Below are 21,063 nucleotides of genomic sequence, written 5' to 3'. Positions count from 1 at the left end.
ATTGGTTAAGCCAAAGGGCATAACCAAAAATTCGTAATGCCCTTCATGTGTTTTAAAAGCAGTTTTGCTAATGTCTCCCTCATACATTCGAATTTGGTGAAAGCCCGATTGAAGGACCAATTTAGAGAAAAAGAGAGCTTGTCTAAGCTCATCTAACAGTTCTTCTATAGTGGGTATTGAAAAATGATCCTTAATGGTTAGTTGGTTCAGGTGGCGGTAATTTACACACAAGCGCCAACTCCCATCTTTTTTCTTAACCATAACAACCGGTGAAGAAACATAGTTGTTACTGTCTCTTATGATCCCAGCGGGCAACATCTCCCTGATGAGCTTCTCAATTTCTATCTTTTGCACTGTAGGGTGCCTATAGGGCCTCACATTCACCACATTTGTCTCGTCATGCAATGGTATTCTATGATCTTGTGTTCTGACAGGGGGAAGTGTATTAAGCATTCGGAATACGTCGTCATATTCTCTTAAAAGTTGCAAATCTGTTAGAGTAGATGCAGGTGTCATTTTTAGCTTGGTGTATTGTTCGGCAGCCAATATCATAGGACAAGGACCGAGTGGTGTCACAGACAAGCATTTGGACATTTGTTGACCCGTCAGTATATGTAAGCCTCCAGGTTAAATACCTTGAAGCAAGTAATCGTGGCTCTCGTGTTCGAACTTCATAGTGAGAAGTTGGAAGTTCCAAGTGATGGCTCCTAAAGAAAGTAGCCACTGTATTCACAGCACCAAATCGTAACCTTTCACCAGAAGGACCATGAAGTCAGTTACAAAACTGTAGCCTTGTGTTTGCCACTCAATAGCTTGACACCGTCCCCTCGTGTACAAACTTCCTCCATCAGCAACCATAATCTCCATTTTATTAGCTGGTTCCACAGATAAGTTACCTCTCTTGACCAGTTTGGAGTCCACATAGTGCGTGTGCTACCCAAGTCTACCAATATTATCACATCAATGTGCCCAATTCTAGCTGCAATTCTCATGGTGTTATGCCATTGGGATCCCTGTAATGCATGTAATGAGAGAACAGGAGGGATGGCTTTAACTTCAGGTTCTATATTCTCAAGCTATTTGGAACAATCTTGAAACTCTTTCGTTGGGGAGGTTATGGCCTCCATTCCTATTTCATTGTGAGATTCCACCGCTAGCTAATACAGTTGGGACTTCACGCACTTATGTCCTGGGGTATACGTTGCGACGCACCAGAAACATAGCCCTTTTTTTCTCCTATCCTCTATTTCGGCTTGGGATAAGGACTTGGTTAGAGTGCGATGATTGTTTAGAGGTGGTTTCAGTTTGTTATGGGTTGGAGAAAGTCTTTCAGAGGTGGGGACATGACTGATGGGTTTGGGGTTAGGAAATAAAGGTTTAGAATACCTCCACTCCCCCATTAGAGAAGGCCTTTTGACCATGTTTGTAGATACAATGCCTTCGACCTGTCTAGCTAACATAAAAGCTTCTAACAACATTTGAGGTTTGAATAATCTAAGGTACTGGCCAACTTCCACTTTAAGATTACTTATGAATATACTTAAAGCGTAAGGTTTAGGCAAGTGTAGCTGGTTGAAAATGCTTACAAATTGGTAGTGGAACTAGTCAACAAACCCCTATTGCTTCAAGGTGACCAACTCATTCATCGGGTCAGTAAAGTTGGAAGAGCCGAATCTCTCTTGCAGCCTAGGAGCATAGGTTTCCTACGATAACATTTGAATCCCTCCATGTCGTTGGCTGAAAAAGTGGTGCTAGTCTAATGCTTTTCCTTCCATATGACGCATAACAGTTCTCACCTTATATTGCTCCAATATACCTTCAGCTTCAAAAAATTACTCTAATTTCGACCATTACCCTCAGAAGTCACCCCCATTAAACCTCGGACATTCAAACTTAGAGTTTCTTCCCATAGAGTCTAAGGTACTAGCCCTTGAATGGACGCCCACGTGACTTGATTTGACCATAGGTGACAATAAAAGAGACTCATTTGGTGGAAATCTAGGAGGCGTACCCCCCAACACCCCTTTCCCTTGTCTGATGTTTGCTCTTGAGTGGTTGGGGTCACACGTCCGACATGCTGGTCAAAGAAATTTTGGAGCTCGGTTCGAATGCCAAGTTTTATGGTTTCATAAAACTCTTTAAAGTGAGATTCTATTCGAGTGTCCATTTGGGATACATTGGTTTACTGTTGAGCGAGTTCCTGTTGCATCAGCCCCATGTCTTTTTGCATGACTCTCATATCCTTTTGCAGTCTCGTGGTGACACCATCACCGGATATCAATATCGTTATGGCTCTGATACCCTTGATATCATCGGTGAATTGAGTTGAATAATTGGATGGAAGAAAGAAAGAACAAAAGAAGAAGAGAATGAGAAGAAGTTGAGAGGAGAAGACCAACAGAAGGAAAAATGGCATGTTTTTCATCATACCCTCCTTGCTATCATAAGGGGTTAAAAGGTACTGCCAAAACAGATAAACAGCTGTCCAAAGTAAAGACAAGACTTATCGTTTCATTTAAACAGTCCGCTGTACACTGAAATCAAAATTAAACTAAACGCAGTGTTTAACAACAAGCAAATAGAAATTAAAAACAAATCAAAATTGGCAGACTTGAAACCGTGAGCTCCATTTAGTTTGTATCAAAGTCGTTAAACGTTGTGCTAGGAACTTCAATCAACATAGTTTTGCCCATTTATTTGTCGATTTTGCATTTAGATTTTGTAAAATAACATGTTAATTAACTCGTATTTTCTGTCAAATTAGTATTGGATTACTCGATTCTTGGAATTACATTAGAAACAATCAAGGTGTGTAACGAAAACTCAAGAAAACAGAGAACAATGAAAACTAAAAAAGGAGATTGTACAATTATGTAGTAGGTCATGTGTGACACACGGTCATGTGATAAGTCGTGTGCTGGACCGTGTGAGACACACAATCTGTGCCAATTGGGCCATGTGGACCCAAATTCTAAAATTTTACTCTAGGACCGTAAGCGTCATTCGGGTCTAATGTAGGCCTTCTGTAGGGTCCGTAAAACATAACTTAAGCTTTTTAAACATGATCTCTAATGTTCTGTTAATGTGAAATATTGATATGTGTATGCATGGTTATTATGATTTATGCTCGCATGATCTGTAATAAAGTAAGTCTGATCTATTTTTCATCAAGCATGATCTGTATCTATTATAAGAGTATGTATGACATGTATATTCTGATATCCGATAAATTTTGTATGTGCATTGAGGTGGGATTTGTGTTTTGGAGGAAGTGTGGGTAGTTTAATTATCTGTCGTATTTGGTGGCTCAGCCACATGTATAACTATATTTGGTGATAAACAGCCTATTGATCTAGCAACTAAGCTGCAAATATTTTGAAAAGTGTCATACTGACACTAAGCGGTGTGTAAGGTTAGATAGGTATTTGATACCCTATATGTTGTGTTGGATGGTCGTAGATGGTGTGTAGTGGATAGGGGTAGGAATATAAATATGCATCCGATATGTTCTGACACTATTTTTGTATTCGGGATATGTCTGAAATGATTTCTGTTGGTTTTATGATATGTTACACATTGAGTTCGAAGCTCGTTCTCTGTTTGTCTATTACTATCAAGTAACCCTCAAGCTCAAGACGGGTCATAGCAACGGGAGCTCGATTAAAACGTTTATTATTTGGTATTTACAAAAAAATTGGTTTATTTTGTTTTGGACTATTTTTGACTGTTTAAAGTTTGGATTTTATTCTGATTTCCATTTTAAAGTACTTTGACATAATTTTTATGATACTCACTGTATTTGTAAAACTATGGTTTTCCAACAACATATCGTATTTTAAAAAATCGAGTTAGATTAAAAATTTTGCTACAAATCTAAATATTTAAAAACTATAAATAATCAACGGTTTCATCGAATTTGGTTAAGAAAGAAATGATCGCTAATAAACTGGATTTTTACTTAGTAATAATTAGCATCAACTTTACAAATCAAACAATTTTTGGGTTTTTTTCAAATGTTTTGCAGTAACATCACCAGATCTGGTCATAACGTCTAGGCTAGGTTTAGAGTGTTACATTTGATGGTATCAGAGCCTAGGTTCAAAACTCGAGCTATGATTTGGGTTTAAATTTTTGTAAAGAATGTTTTATTTTAACAAAGTGTCTTTCTGTTAAAATCTGAAAAATAAGTTTTTGAATACCGAGTCTCCAGCACCAATCATGAAAGTACTTTTGCTTTAGTTAAACTGCTTAGTTAGAAATAATACTGTAGTTTAAGTAAAACTCTTGGTTTAGTTAAAAACTATAGCGACACTAAAAAATATTATGATATGATCTTTGGCATAAGACATTTGATAAGAAAATTTAAATTGATACATAAAATTCTACCAATGTAGATAAAATACAATGAGTGCATGTGGAACTCGTGGATGTGGTACCCGTGAGCACGGCGGGCGTCAAAGAGGAGCTGGAGCTGAGCCATCTTCGATGGGCAATATACCCAATTTGGATACAAGTGAAACCATGGGTACACATACTACTAAGATTGGTCTTAGGCTCAGACGATTGGGGACGATGTATTGCCCTAAGCCATATTGAGAGTTTTAGAGAGGGTTGTTGGGACCCATTCTGGATCTGGGAGTCGAGGATCAGTAACTAAATGACTTTGGTCCAATGGTGTTAAGCTGTTTAAGGGCGTTACTGGGGTCGCTCTAGCTGTGGCTGAATATTGGTTGGAGGCTATAGAAAGGATTATGAACGATATCGACTACACTCCTAAGCAAAAATTAAAGGGTGTTGTGTCGTTGCTTCACGATGAAGCTTACCAGTGGTGGTTGACCATTGATTATGGTACTCAACTTGATCAAATTACTTTGGAATATTTTAAAAATGTCATCCAGGGCAAGTATGTCGGCGCGAGTTATGTGAAGGCTCGTAGACGCTATTTTATGAGCCTTACTCAAGGGGATATGACTATGGCCGAGTATGAGACCAAGTTTTTGAGGTTGAGCAGATATGCTCGTGAGCTTGTCTCAATTGATTACAACAAGAGCATTTATTTCGGGGAGGGGCTGAGGTATGACCTCAAGGTTTTGATAGCTCCACAGAGGGAGCGAGTTTTTTTCCCTCTTGGTAGACAAGACAAAGATTGTTGAGGAAGTCAAGCGCACTAAGCGCAAAAAGAGAGACTGAGAGAGAGGTCGGACTAAGACTATGAGGGATACATCTCTAGCGCAAAAACGGGCCAGGTTTGATGGGCCTCCACGGGTTGAGACACCAGTTGCTGTTACAAAAACTCGTGTTTGTGGGGATAGTGATAGACCCCATCCGAGTGAATGTTGGAGAAGATTGGAAGCATGTTTGGGATGCGGGTCTATATATATAGGTAATCGTGCAAGTTTAATCTTCCTTCGACATTTTTTATATAATTTCATATTTTTAAAATATATTTTAGAGTTTTATAAATTTTTAATAATTTTTATAAATTTTTATTCTAAATATTTAAAAAAAAAAGAATTTTCGAATGATAAAGTATTGTGGGGTTATCATTTGACATATGACAGATAATGAATGGCTATAGATATTTTTATAACATAGAAAGAATTAGAGTTAAAATGCAAAATTTCACCATGATACCCGGAAGTATTAAAATTTATCACTATACTTTATTCTGTCTAATTTGGCCCTTATAATTTGAGAATAGGGTTAAAATTTTCAAATGAATTTTATGTGATTGAGTTTTACCATTAAAATTTGAATTTTGTTGAATTTTACCACTAATGTTGTTTTTTAATTAAATTTTACATTGATTTTGATGATTTGAAAATGAATTTTAACCAAAAAATTTAATTTTAAATATTTTATTTTAATAGTTAACAATAAGCTAATTTATAAAATATTAAAAACTATTAAATTAACTTAAAATTTTTATTTAATAAAGAAATACTTGAAAATAAAAAAAATAAAAACAGAATAAGTTTACTCTTTTTTTATAAATCATTGTTTTTTCTATTAATTGTTAGTTTCATATTATTTTTTATTTTTAAGTATAATATTATTTTTATTAAAGTTTCACTTCAAATTCTTTTAAATTAAAATTAAATTGTAAAATTCAATTAAAAATAAAATTTTAATAACAAACTTTAATAAAATAAAAGTAAAGTGACAAAATTAAAAATAAATTTAAAACATACTGGTAAATTATATTAAGCTCAAAAGTATAATGTCAAATGCTAATAAAAAATCAGTATAGATAAATTCAAGTGGTTAAAAAATTGATTGAATTATTTTTTATTTTAAAAATAATTTTTAATTGAACCAACTAGAATGGTCAGACCGATAAATTGATGGCCAGAGCGACCGACATTATAAAATGTTACGTCCTCATTTGAGAAAAAAACCTGGAGGACCAGAACGAATAAAAGGCATACTTTAGGACTAAATGATGCATTAAGGCATTAAAGAAAAATCTCTAATTGATTGTATCAATCTCACAATCCTTCCCTTCCTCTCTAAAACCCCTTCATTAATGGGAGCAAAAAACAAAGTTCCAATAGCCCCAATTTCGTAGTTTACAATGGCTACTGTATCACCAGCAATTGCAAGTTCGCCACAGACATTATCATTCTATTTGAAGAAAACCCATCTCAATATCTTACCCTCCCATTTACATGGCCCTACTGCTCGAAGCAATGACCTCTTTTTAAGGTCAAAATTTCAAAACCGGAAGTATTTTCCAATTCCTTCTAGCCGAACTAGAGCTTCCTCAAATGGGTTTCTTAATTCAGCTCATACAAGCAAAGAAGATGAAATATTGCCTTCTTTTGGGGAGGCTCCAGTGAAAATCATCTTCTGGGTTGTCTTCTGGGCTTCTTTGTCTCTTGTTTGGTACGCTGCATCTGGGGACGCTAAAGCGGCTACTGTTGCTGCCGACTCCATTAGAGCTTCAAGCTTTGGCCTCAAGATTGCCAATGCGTTGCGTGGCTTGGGTTGGCCCGATGAGGCCGTGGTTTTCACTCTTGCAACGCTTCCTATTCTTGAGCTTCGGGGAGCTATTCCTGTTGGTTACTGGATGAAACTCAAGCCTACACTCCTGACAATATTATCTACTCTTGGGTTAGCTTTATTTTCTTTTTCGTTAATTGAGGATCTTTCAAGTCTTTAGTTCATTATAGCTTCATGTTTATAGAGTTGAGCTTAATTGTTGTGAAAGATTTTGTTTTAACCTGTTTGTTTTTGGAAAATTTTGGCTTCAATAGTTTCCATAGAATGCATACTTGTCACTGAAATTTTAAGTAAAGGTAGCATTTTTTGTTTTTTGTTTTTAATAACACTGAAAGTTAGTCATAGGGATGTAAAATAGGCAAATATGCTGGTAAGCTATTTGAGTTAGTTTAAAAAGTAAAATTTATATTTGGTTTGATTACTCTGAAGTCAAGCTTGAGCAATTTGAGGTATTGAACGAGCTAGTTTTAATATTGTAATGCATGTGCTTGAGTGTACTAAAAATTAACAATTAATTTCTTATGCATAATTTTTCTGGGAAATTAAATAAGCTGATGATAATTTTTTTTTCTAAAAGTATCATTTAACTGCAGGAATATGGTTCCAGTGCCATTCATTGTACTTTACCTGAAAAGATTTACCACATTTCTTGCTGGGAAAAACCAGTTTGCATCTCAGTTACTTAACAGTCTCTTCGAGAGAGCCAGACAGAAGGCTGGCCCAGTGGAAGAATTTCAATGGCTTGGCCTAATGCTTTTTGTGGCTGTTCCTTTCCCTGGAACGGGAGCATGGACTGGAGCCATTGTAGCTTCGATTCTTGAAATGCCCTTCTGGTCAGCTGTATCAACCAATTTCGTTGGTGTTGTGTTTGCCGGGCTTCTCGTAAACTTGCTGGTGAACCTCGGTATCAAGTACGCCATTGTTACCGGTATCTTTCTCTTCTTTATATCGACTTTTATGTGGCAAATCCTTCGGAATATTAAGATGTCTTCGAGCGCATCAAGCTAATGTTGAATTACGTATTGAAATTGCCCCTTTTTCTTCTACCATGTCTGGATTTGTATGATTCATCTATCAGAATCTTAAAGGGCATCTCTGTTATATATGCAAACCCTTATTCAATAATTAAGATTGTGATTTTTAGGAGCAGAGACTTAGAACTATACATGGTCTTCATTTTCTTGTTATCCGTGATCCATCACAGATTCAGAAATAGCTATGAGGCCATGATCCTTGAAAACATGAAAAAGTTCAGAAAATTGAACATTATATCTCACATCCCGAGTCCAAGCTGCATGGTATTCAACCATTAGTAGGCAAAATCATGTGTTAAATCCTCCGTCAGTTTGTGAGATTGAATGAAAATTAGTCGAATCAGTTGGATTTTCCAACATCCTTTGCAAAGTGAACACCGTTACCATATTGCTTCAACTATTCATTTTCTTAAGCATTTACGCTGGGTTCTATATGAATATGATCTCCAAAAATGAAAAAATAAAATAAAATAAAATTCTATACATTTACAGGTTTACAGAAAAATCTCAACGGGCTAAACACAATGATAACGTGAAGGTCAATTTCTGCTTTGCTTAAGTTGATTTAATATTTGTACTTCAGTTTGATCAATTTTTGTCATAGTGCTTTTTGGTTTTTGAGATTTTAGTCTTGAACAAGTAGTATAAGATAAATCTGTTTAGTTAAATTTTGCTATTAGTTTTGTATTATATTTAAAGTTGTAGTTTTAGTCCATGTTCTCCAATTGAATAATTTTTAATTTCTATATTTTTCGAAGTCTGAAATTCCAGTTATAATGCAAACAATAGTCCTTTAATATATTAATTGGTTTTTTATAAGTAAAATGTAAAAATAAGTTGATATCTCATTACACATATGATAATATGCTGGTCTCAATTTTTGAAAAGTGCAAAATTTAATAAATTTAGTAGTTACCATTTGGTTAAAAGCTAAAATTTTAAAAGTACCAAAGATTGAAAATGACCAATGTTGACACCATTTTTTGGTGAAAATGAGGTCGACTTGGGTTTTTAAAAAAAAGAAACAGGAGTCGCCACCAATCTTTTTTTTATGAGGTGTGATTGGATCACCTCGAAAAGGGATTGTTTTTAATAAACGGTTTGATTTTATTAAAACAACAAGTTTAGTCCACGAAATTCAAAAAAAAGGGGTTCGAGAGTCGATTACGCACGAGAAAGGATTAACACCCTCGATTCGCCCAAAATTGGTACCTAGTTGATTACTTAATGTCTTAATGTCGAAAATTGAGAACCTTGAAGAGTTTTAAAAATACGATCCTTGTATTAAAACGTTGAAAATTTTCAGGAAAAATGGGATATTTCACGTTATTCGAGAAAGAGAATCATATCCAATAAGTTAGGACACAATGTCTCGAATTCCCGATACGCGAATGAAAAAATGCTTATTTAAAAAATATTTTATTATCTCGAGTTTAGAAAATAAATCAGGCCCAGTAAGTTAGGGCACGATCTTTTATTAATTCCCAAGATCGTTTAAAAACTTGAGTTTGAAAAGATTCGTGTATTTAGATTTATTATGAAAATCGAAACCCAGTAAGTTAGGGTTCGATTTTCTCGAATCTAAACATGAAATATTATTTATTCAAAACAAATTTGTTATATCGAGTAAAATAAAACACAAAACCATAGTGAAAGCAAATTACATTTTTCATGCATGGCAAAACCATAATGAATATGAAAGTATAAAACGATACGAGCAATAGCAATCAATATAAACAATCAAACTTACAACATATAAAATAACAAAATATAAAAAGGAATAAAATTAAATCATTCATTCAAAATAATAACAAAAATGAAATAAATAACAAATACAATTAAATATAAAAAGATATATATAGACATAAACTAAAATACGTATATATATAAATTAACAAAATACATAAAGTATATTTAAATATATAAAAGAAAAAAAATATTTATATATTTATGAAAATGAAAAAATATATATAGATATGTATATAAGTTGTAAAAATATATAAGTGTATATACATATATGTTACAAAAATAATGTATAAATATCATAAAAATATATGCACGTATATATACATATACCGAAATTTTAATAAAAAAAATATAAATAAGTGGGTAATAATAATAATGATAATAATAATAATAATAATAATAGGACTAAATCAAAACTGAAACGAAATCTCAGGACTGAAATAAAAAATAAAATAGGGTAAGGGATCGAAATGTGAGGCGCGCAAAAAATAGAAGGGCCAATTAGGAAATTATTCCTATTAATCGAACGACGCCGTTCTGCCAAGACCCAGGCGCATGGTTCCTAGACCAAATTGAAACGGATGCGAAAATTTGTGGTCAAAATTAAAACTTCCTTGAAAATGCTTCAAAATCGGAGGGACTAAATGCGCAAATATCCCCCTTTTAGAAAACGCGCGGATCCTCCCCTCGGGTCGGGTCACCGCGCGAGTTAAGGGGGCCTTCCGTTTTGTAACCTTTATTTAATCAAAATTTTTTAAAAAATTTTCATTCTTTCATTGTTTCAGAAAAAAATTTCAGAGAAAAAAAATCCCCTCAGCCCCCCCTTTTCTCTTAGCCGAATGGGCCACCATTGACCCCGCCACGTGCGGTGGTCGGAGGCTCCAAACGGTCTATTTTTTAACCCCGTTTTAGGGACCGACTGAAGGCCGAGCTTCAGAGCCGTAGGGTCGAGGAGCAAAATCCCGAATGTCGCTTTCATGGTCTGACTTCGGTAGCCCGAAATGGAACTCCGGTGACGGCGCAAGCGGAGCGGTTCAGGTACCCCGTTCTTTTTCTTTCCCTTTTAAACCGTTTCTTTGTTTGTAGATGTAGAGAAGAAAAAATAAAAAAAATAAAAAAAAAAACAAATCTGAAATGGGAGAACGCAAATCACCTTCAATATTTTTCTTGTTTTTATTATCTTTGTTTGCTAATATTTTGTTACAAAAATAGGAAGCCCCCTTTTTACAAACATAAAGATCCGTCCCCCCCTCTACAATCTGTTTTTCATCGGTTTTTATACCGAAAATAAAATAAAAAACAAAGCCCCCTGTTGCTTGCTGCTGTGGTTTTTCTTTATTGTTTGCAGGTGGAGCAGGTGGCGATGGGACAAGGCGAACGGCGGTGGTAGGTGGTGGCAGAGTACGGCGCACATGGGAGCAACAAGGGATGGCTAGGGTTTGCTATGAATTTTTAGTTTGTGGGCTGTTGTTGTTGGGCTTAGGGTTTTTTTTATTTTTTTACCATTGGGCCTAATTTGGGTAGTGGGTTTAGTTTGGGTACTAGGCCCGGGTCAAAAATTGGTCTGTACAACCAAATTACTAATGCACAATATAAGAATATAAGTACTAATAGTAGAATTTAATTTCAAAAACAAGATAGTAATAGTATTTTGAGTAAATTACTCAATTAATAACCCTCAAGATGGTAATAGTATTTTGAGTAAACTACTCAATTAATAACCCTAAAACAGGGTTAGATTTATTTTGATCACTCTAATTTTTTTTTGTCAATTTAGTCATTGCTATCAGAAAAAATTGTTCAAAATGATCAATTAACCATTATCTCATTAATGGATTGCTAACTAGACTTGCTAAAAGAGAAAAATTATTCTTTTAATCTTTTTAAAAATTACAAAATTTTAAATTAACCCCTTTTAAGTCCTCATAAAAACCCATGTTAAATAACATCAAAAGTGTTAGAGTTGTGTGACTCAAATTCTAAGAGATTTGCTTGCAAGTCAAGTTAAACAAAATATATTTTCTTTCTAGAAGATTTAGTATTTATTAGTATAATATATTTAGCATTTATTAGCATATTTATTTGATTTACTAATTTAGCCTATGAATAGGTTCTTTTACAACATTAGAAAGCACACCCATTAGAAAATAGAACTCATAATACATTTAGAGAATTTTGTGTTTTCGTTTTGAGGGTTCTTTGTTTTTGGGTTTTTTTTGGGTTTAGTTTTTTTATCTCCATCTTTTGTACTCTTCGTTTTTGTCATTATAGGAAAATTATCTTTGCCCGTGGTTTTTTATCCTCTTTTGAGGGGTTTTTCCACGTTAAATTTGTGTGTTTATTATATGTCGATATCGCATTGGTAGACCTGTTGCATGTAGGACATAGGAGACATTCTGATCCGCATCGTGAAACAAAATGGGTGCCCCGCACCAACACCACTCCCTAACATGCTCGAGAGGTTCCCATCACCAGACGAGGAGGGTGACGATGATGAGAAGGAGGATACCCCTATTGCACCATTGGACTATGAGCAAGTATTTCACCTAGACCACTCATCGACGAGAGGCATGGTGATCCACGACTCAAGCTAGCACAGCTCGACCCAGACTTCGGGAAGGCAAGAAACGAAAGTGTTGGCGAGGCGCGATAGAGGCAAGGCCCAGATGAGGGAGGAATCAGAATCTGAGTCAGACTAATTTTAAACATTTATATATTTGGATTTTTGTACTATATTTTTATTTGGATGATTTTTAATTTTTGCATTAGTAATTAGTTAGGATTTAGTATTTTTCATATATATGTTTGTGTGCTTTTATTTTTCTTTGTAGAAACCCCACAAATTTTTTACGACACTACAATTGCAAGAAAAAATCGAAAGGAGGAGTAGTTCCACCAATTGTGATGCACTTACCACGCCAACTGGGTAACTTCTTTCCTTTACATTTTTAATTGCACATTAGGGATAATTTGCCGAATAAAGTGTAGGGGTGACTTAGGAAAATTTTAAAAAATCTTCTTTTCAGTTATTTTATTTTCCTTGTTTCTAGTTTTAAATTTTCTTTTTAATTGCATGTTTGTGCGTGAGCTTGTAGAAATACAAGTGCTTGTAGAAATACAAGTGATTGGTTAGGAGCATATACCTAGGTTGCTTGTTTAAATTGTAAATTTAGCTTGAAATTAAATAATTTAGGTTATTTATATTTAGACTAATTAGTTTAGTTTATTACATTGTAAATATACCAATAGATAATTATATTTATAGAAATATAAAATGATTGGATTAAATAAAAAAATACTCGATAAAATCCATGGTTACTGAAACAGTGCAGTATGACTAGTATAACCCTTATAAAAAGTGCCCAAGAAAAAATCTTGAGTATGTTGGCACATAAAAAAAAATCATGAGGGTTATCATGGAAATATTACTGTATTAGAGTTCAAAGCATAGGCAAAAACAAACCGAGTAAGGAAAATATTATTCGAATTGACTGTACTCTACAAAAATAAGTACTATATCTGTATATACATTTTGATGGAGAAATATATTTGATTTTCTTTTACTTGTTTACTTTTTAATTTATTGAACTAATCTGTTTAGGTATAAATAACTTTGAATTGTTTAAATTTCTAGCTAGAATTACCAATTTAGGCAAAATTTCCTAGTGTTGATGCTCCAACCCAATCTCGTGTATTAAACTGGCTCAAGTACAGTTTATTGTCTTTACATGTTTATTTCTTGTTTTTCAGTTTTAGTTTTGTTTAGTTTGCTTGAGGACAAGCAAAGACTTAAGTGTGGGGGTATTTGACATATTGTCAAATGTATGCAGTAATTAATTCGGGTCAATTTCGCACTTAAAGATCTTGTTTTCTATGCAATTTAGGATTTTAATTTATGTTTATAGTATTTAGGCCTTAGGATTGAAGTTAATCTTCCTGATTGGTTTATCGGTTTAATTCATTTGTGTGTCTTTATTTATTTATTTTTTGTTAGTTATTTATTTTTAATCTTATTAATTTACTTTATGATCCATCGTAATATAGGAATTAACTATTATTACTTAGACTTAGTATTGTAAAAAAGTATTGTCATTATTTGTTCCATCCACCCTTGGGTACGATCCAAGGAATACTTCCAATATTTCGTTGTATAACTATATTACAATTTGAACATTACACTTGTGGACACTACTGTTCTCAATTCTTATATTTTTGGTGCTGTATTTATTCTATAAACGATAACTCGTTTATAGGCAGTCACTGACTTTATTGGTATGTCGCATTATGGACCAACTTTCATAACAATTTCACGTACTTTTTACGCATCATGCAATTGTCCACGCATCATCTATCACATTTATGCACCTTTATACTACACTCCATTCCTTGTGCTAGCTTTTGATCCTTGTTTCGAAGAATCAATATTTTATTTGATGTCACTCCGTGGAGCCAATAGACCAATTATATCCACCAAACCTCCAACATTCTTCCTTGTTAATTCGAATATGTAAGTGCTCCCTTACAAGGTTAGGTGTTCACCAATCACGATTTGCATCAAAGTGTCATACCGGAGGTGAAACCTATAATAATGTATCTTCTTTTCACTATCATACGTATCAACCCTCTGTTATCTCCTTATGCCATTATGGATACAGAGCTTATGCACCAAGAAAGGAGTTTTCATACTGATACATATGTAGGACTCATGTCTACGATTTACTGACATTAACAATACATGCATCACCCTATTTTCCACATTCCTTTGACATACGAACCAAAACCAAAGGTTAAGGCGACTTACCTGAATATACAGCAGGACAATTTAAACAAGTTAATACAATTAACAGACATAAGGTACAAAGGAACTCACTAGAAACCTTCACACTGAGTTTCCTACTCGACGGGTTCTTTTCCCTTAGTACTAGAACCTTCTCTCGTATCTTTGGCTAAAAATACTCAAATAACTCTTTTAAATACTACAACCGAAATTCAACGAAATAACATGAATCAGTAAATGTGTAAATAGTTTCCAAAAGGAAGTTTTCTTACTGTCCAATATTCAGATGGAAACCCTAATAGACAGCTCTTACGACTACTTCTTTGTATCTGGTAAAACTTAAAGAAGGATTTAAGACTTTGCCAGCAAACGACTTAAAGAAGGTAGCTTCTATAAGCTTAACAATTAGCTCTTCTGAAATCAATGAAGAACACTTCTGAGTTTTCTTCGATGATAATGAAGGTGAGTAGAGAAGATGAAATTCCATGCTACCAGGTTATCCTATTTATAGCTAAATATAGTCCAAATCCCACTCAAAAGTAAATCTCTAATCAGTAATCATGTTCTCTAAGTGTCAATAACCAGGTTATCCATGCTACCATGCAACCTTGTCAAAGCTCTACAAAATACATCATTGGGAAAATTGCCAATGCTAACCAGTTTAAATCTTGCGGCTTAGGTGGTTTCTCCAGAACAACCCTCCAATCATACCTATTTTCCAAATGAGGGTGTGACAAAATAAGAGCTTTGAACCTCATACCTTAATCATTTTCTCACTCTTACCAAGCTCTCTTTCTCTAGAGTTCAAACCCTAAGTACTTGGATGATGGAGATTATGAGAGAAATATCTCAATCAATGTTTTGGTATGAAGATTTTACTAAGAAATGATGAAAAAGGGTGAAAAATGAAGAGAAAAATGGGTAGAAATGGTGGGAAAATGGAGAAACCTCTTCTCCATTAGAGTCAGCTGCTACTTGAAAGAGATGAGAAGATATTTCTCATCTTTTATTTTTTTAATAATATAAAATACATGGTAAATGATCAACAAATCAAAGGTTATTATACATGTGATAAAAAAAAGGTTATTTTTAACACTTAAATATCAATTGAAAGGCTTATCATCATCTCATCATCACAAGTCTAATTATCTCTAATATTTAATTCCATATATATTCCAAATGACCAAATTAGAGGTGTTCATGGGCCGGGCCGGGCTAGGTTCGGGCTGGGCCCAAAAATAATTTCGGCCCGCGTCCTAGGCCCGGGCCCAACCCTGCCTGAAATATGAGCCTAAAATTTTGTCCAAGCCCAGCCCGACCCATTTTTTTAATAAACACTAAAAATTTATTTTAAAAATAAAAAAAGTATTTTAAAAATATTTTAAAATTAAAAAAATAAAATATATATTTATTATATTCGGGTCGGGCCCGGGCCAAAAAAGTGGTGGCCGAGGCCCGGCCCGTTTTCTAAATGGTCTTCCTTTTTTTGCCCAAACCCATATTTCGAGCCTATATTTTTACCTGAACCCCATATTTCGGGCGGGCCGTCCGGCCCATGAACACCTCTAGACCAAATTACCTTCAGTGGAAAAATTACTTTTTTGTATCTAGTCATGTATTTTTACCCAATTGGGCCAGATATAGTCCAGTTGACATAAATTATCTTTTAAAGGCTTCTCAGTAACTTAAAACTAATTAATCCATCAAAAATTCAAATTTTTCATATCAGAATCCTACTAAATCCCTAAATAATAGTGTAAAGTAAAATCAGATAAATTTGTGGGCGTTACATTTTATACTAGGTTAAAATATATCATAAGTCCTACTCTTCATGAATTTAGAATTCAGTCCCTGTACTTTTATTTTTGAGAATTTAGTCCTACTCTTTATATGTCAAAATTTAGATTCAACTGTTAACATAATTAAAAATATTGTTATTAAATTTAGGCTCACTACAATGTCATTTTTTAGTTACATGGCTACCGAGTATTTTTATTTAAAGATGTCACATCAACAAAGTTAACAAAAATTTTAACATTGTGAATAATTGGACCTGAATATTGAAAATTGAAAAGTAGAACGACAAAATTCCTGAAAATAAAAGTACAGGAACTAAATTCTAAATTTATGATGAGTACATGGGCTTATAACATATTTTAACATTTGTACTATTATTTTAATAAATTATTATATTAATAATTTATTAAATTATTGAAAATAATTAAATATGTATGTTTAATAATATTAAAAATTATAATATTTTATATTAATATTTTAATATATTAAATAATTTTTAAATTTAAATTTAAATTTAAAAATTATTATAATAATATTAGGTTTGAATAAAGTTAATTTTTATATAAAAAATTATTTATAAAAAAACTTTTTTTTGAAAATTGACTTATATTTTTCTAAAAAGTAAGCCATTTTATTGGAAAAAAACGGTTTATTTTCTATTGATCTGTAAGTTATTTTTCATTGACTAAATTGTTTTCCATGAAACAAACAGGAAATGTAGAAAGCATATTCCCTAAATCATTTTCTATGAAACAAATGTCTTCGAAATATTATGTCAAAATCAACCAAGAACTAAATAATGATTCTTTGTAGATACAATTTTGACTTATATTTGAATGACAAGTTATTTTATCTATTTACTTAATATTTTTACTATAAGATGGTTTCGCTCTTTTCATTTTCATTATTTTTAAAATATTATTTTACTCTCTTAATTATTTTTTGAAATTAATAGATTTTTATTATAATTGATATTTAAAATTTTAAAAATATCATTATAATAAGCCCAATTTGCCCGGGCCCAAAATCACAAACAAAATTAAACTAAATCAAAAATTAAACTAAATCAAAAACTAAAAGTCCAAAAAATAGCACAGTCCATTTCTTTACAACAGCAGGGCCAAATCCGAGTAGGTCCAACTAGCCTAAAGTTTTAGACACCCTAAGCCCAGACGCTACAAACCCAATTCAGCCCAAATACCCCAACCCAATACACCTAACCCTAAGCCCATTACACAAAAAAACAGAACCAAACCCTAGGCCAGTCTTCAGCAGCCAGCAGTGCCGCAGTAGAACCCAAGGCTCCCCCGTGCATGCTGCGCCTCTGCGCGGTGCATCTCCTCCGCACATGCTTTCGGACCTCCCCTTCACACGTGATAGGCCTTCGTACGCATGCGCCTTCGCCTCCGTACCTCCACGTCGACTTCTGCCCCGTACACCTGCAAATGAGACGCAAACAACGCAGCAAACAACAAAAATTGTATTTTTTCATTTTTTTTCATTTTTGTTTACCTTTTCCAGCCTATAAAACAAAAGGCGGAACCTTTGTAATCGGTTACACACAGATACAAAAATTTGAAATAGAAAATCAGAGAAAAATTTTCAGAATACAAAAGGTGATTCAAACTTTTATTTTGTTTTTTCGTCTTTTAATCTTTTTTTGTGTGTTTCTTGTGATTGGTGGTTCGAAAAGAAATAAAAAGAAGAGATTAGAGGGTAAAGAGGTACCTGATTGCCGAACTGTCGGTCACTCCGTCATGATTGGAGTTGGGCGAGAGATCGGAAAGTCTCTGAGCGGCTGGTTCTTCGAGCGGCGCATGGGGGAGTGCCTCTCTGCCCTAGGTTTTTCTTTCAAAATAAAGGAGGGCTGCTGATAGTTTAGGGTTTTTTTTTAGTTTTTAAGCAATATGAGACGACGTCTTTTGACGCCAATACTATGGTTTCAAAACGGCGCCGTTTAAAGGCCAACAACCCGATGACCCGATCCAACTGCGGCTAGATCCGCGCGTTTTGGTATGGGGAGGGGTATTTGCGTGTCAAATCCTTCCTGTTTTGCGGTGTGTTTCAATATGATCCTTTTAACTTATTTAATTTTGGGCAACATAATTTGTTTTTGATTTCAATTTGGCCCAGGTTGTGCACCGCGTTTTGGAGGGACGGGAATTATTTCCCATCTGGTCCCCCATGTTAGTCGCGCGTGCCCTGTTGATCCTCAATTTTGCTTTATTTTCATTTTTTTTCTTTTTCTCCTTATTTCGAATTTAATACAATTGCGTCCAATAAAATCTAACTTTCTTTCTTATTTAAGTTTAATATATTTCTTAATTTTATTATCAATACTATTTCAATATTATAATATATTATCATTTTGAATCTAACATTAATATTATATAAACTTACCATGTTTTATTATTCAAAATTTATTATGTACCATTATTTAAATTTCCACATTTTTATATATATTTTCATGTAAATTCGATGTTTTATATATATTTTAATATTTTATTCTATAATATATTTCCTTTAAATTCACTATTTATATATTTTTAGATTTGTAAATATTTTTTTATAATGTTATTATATAATAATATCATATACGTACATACTTCATATTAAATTATTTTCATTATCCATACATACATAATCTAATGTTAACTTCTTATTATAATATAGATATTTTATCTTTTTCCACTATTTTAACATTTTTAATTTATCTCAACTTATTTCAATATTGTTAATTTATTCAAATTTATTTTAACCTTTTAATTTATCCATGTTATACTTATTTCTTAAATTATGTTTAAATTTGCATATTTCATGAGTTTTATTTTCTTTCTTGATTTTCAATTAGTTTCCTCTTATTGGTTAATGTTGATATTTACAGAATGTATGAAATTGTTATTGCTTGCTCGTTTATATTTATTTATTGATTGTTTGCATTCATTAGTGTATATTTAAATTTACGAATGGTTAATTCACGTTGTACATCATCATTCAATCGCATTTTATTTGCTTAAAAGGTTACGTTTCATATTATTTAAATATCAAAATCATTTTATACAAAAGTCTTTCAAAATAACACAATACTCAAAATTTGGAATCCTCGAGAGAATGGAGCCCTAATGTATTGGGTTCCATTTTTCCTCGTTGAATCTAAATAATCGAAAATTTTCTTCAATCAAAGCATAATTAAAACTCATTCTCGGAAATTCAATACGTCGTGTCCTAATGTATTGGATGTGACGTGTCGTTTTCTCGAAATACAGATTAAAAAAATAATAATAATAATGATAAGGGTTATATTCAATGTTAGAAATTTTGAGAAATTGTGCCCTAATGTATTGGGTTTCGAGTTTTCATCTAACTTAAAGCAATTGAATATCTCTTTTAACTTCACCACCAAAGTTTTCAAAAGCAAAGACAAACTTATTCTCGAGGACTAAAAATGTCGCGCCCTAATGTATTGGGTGTGTCATTTTATTATTCTGAGACAAGGAGGTTTTTGGTATTCGCATCGATTTATCCAAGCATCTTTAATAAAAATAACATTATTCAAGATAAAGGGATCATATTTTAAAATCTTTTCAAAATTTTGACACTAAGACATTAAACAATCAATTCGGTACCAATTTGGGCGTTACGAGGGTGCTAACCCTTCCTCATGCGTAACCGACTCCTGAGCCTATTTTCTCAAAGTTCGTAGACCTAAAAATAATTTTTTAAGGTGATCCGATCACACCTTATTAAAAGATCGGTAGTGACTCCCGAATTTTTGTTTTTCAACAACTAAATCCTTGTTTTCAAAACGTGTGGTTTTGACAGCTTGGCAACTCCACTGGGGACACCATTTAGAGAGTCAAGCTGTAAAATTGATTGTCTTTTGTCTTATTCTCAAAAATTGAAAATTTGATCTGAAAAATTACGATCCTCTTTGCATTTGTTTGTATGATTACTGTAAATTAAGTTTTAATATCTTTGCATCATATTGCATAAAGGCCATTTTGCTCTTACCCCTTTAAGTGCGAGTGAGAAGCTATTCCTTCGTGAGGTTTTCACCTCTGTGCAGGATAGTGGATCACTTCTGGGATACATCCGTACCTATGTCTTCGTGAGATTTTTGTCTCCGTGCAGCCATAGGGAAATTTATTCCCCTGAACCGAACTCGATCCGTATGAGCCTATAATGGGTGAGGATCGAGGAATCTGCTGGTTCGAGTACCTCAACTTTAGAACCGAGCTGCATGTAGAAAAACCTTGGAGCCCATCCTTGATCGTACTGCAAAAACCCTAGTGATTGCCCCGATAGGTGTTTGATTCTTTTTTTACTTGCTTAAAGTTGCGTTTTTTTGTTGCACTAACTTATGGTTTTTTTAATGTTTGCATGTCATTTCATAAACAAAAGAGTGTCGATTCAGGTTCGATTACTAAATTAGAAAGCTTGGCTTGGAGAACGGATTTCTTGATAAAGTAGAGGACAATGCTGCTGTCCGCGTGTGGTCAGAGAAAACGCAATCAGAGAAAAGAGATAGTCTCACCGGGGGGTATACGTCGGAGTTATGGGACTACACCCATATCAGTGTAATGCAAAATAGCCTTCAGGAATTAAAGGTAATATGGGACCATTGGAATGACGAAACTAAACAATTGTTTAACTCTAGTTATGGAGATTTGCCGTATCTATTCGACGTTAAGGTAACATTTTTCCGGG

The 21,063-nt window shown here is 33.6% G+C and overlaps 1 protein-coding gene across 1 annotated transcript; it reads left to right on the top strand.

Moving 5' to 3' along the window:
- The first annotated feature begins 6,365 nt into the window (after positions 1-6,365).
- Positions 6,366-8,151, top strand: LOC107903866 (uncharacterized). The gene is made up of 2 exons (XM_016830042.2): positions 6,366-7,113; positions 7,596-8,151. The coding sequence occupies exons 1-2, from the start codon at positions 6,575-6,577 to the stop codon at positions 8,008-8,010; spliced, it is 954 nt and encodes a 317-aa protein (XP_016685531.1). The 5' UTR covers positions 6,366-6,574; the 3' UTR covers positions 8,011-8,151.
- The last annotated feature ends 12,912 nt before the right edge of the window (positions 8,152-21,063 follow it).

This window comes from Gossypium hirsutum, chromosome D05, assembly GCF_007990345.1.
Source record: "Gossypium hirsutum isolate 1008001.06 chromosome D05, Gossypium_hirsutum_v2.1, whole genome shotgun sequence".
Taxonomy (NCBI): Eukaryota; Viridiplantae; Streptophyta; class Magnoliopsida; order Malvales; family Malvaceae; genus Gossypium; species Gossypium hirsutum.
This window is presented reverse-complemented; position numbering and strand designations above follow the sequence as displayed.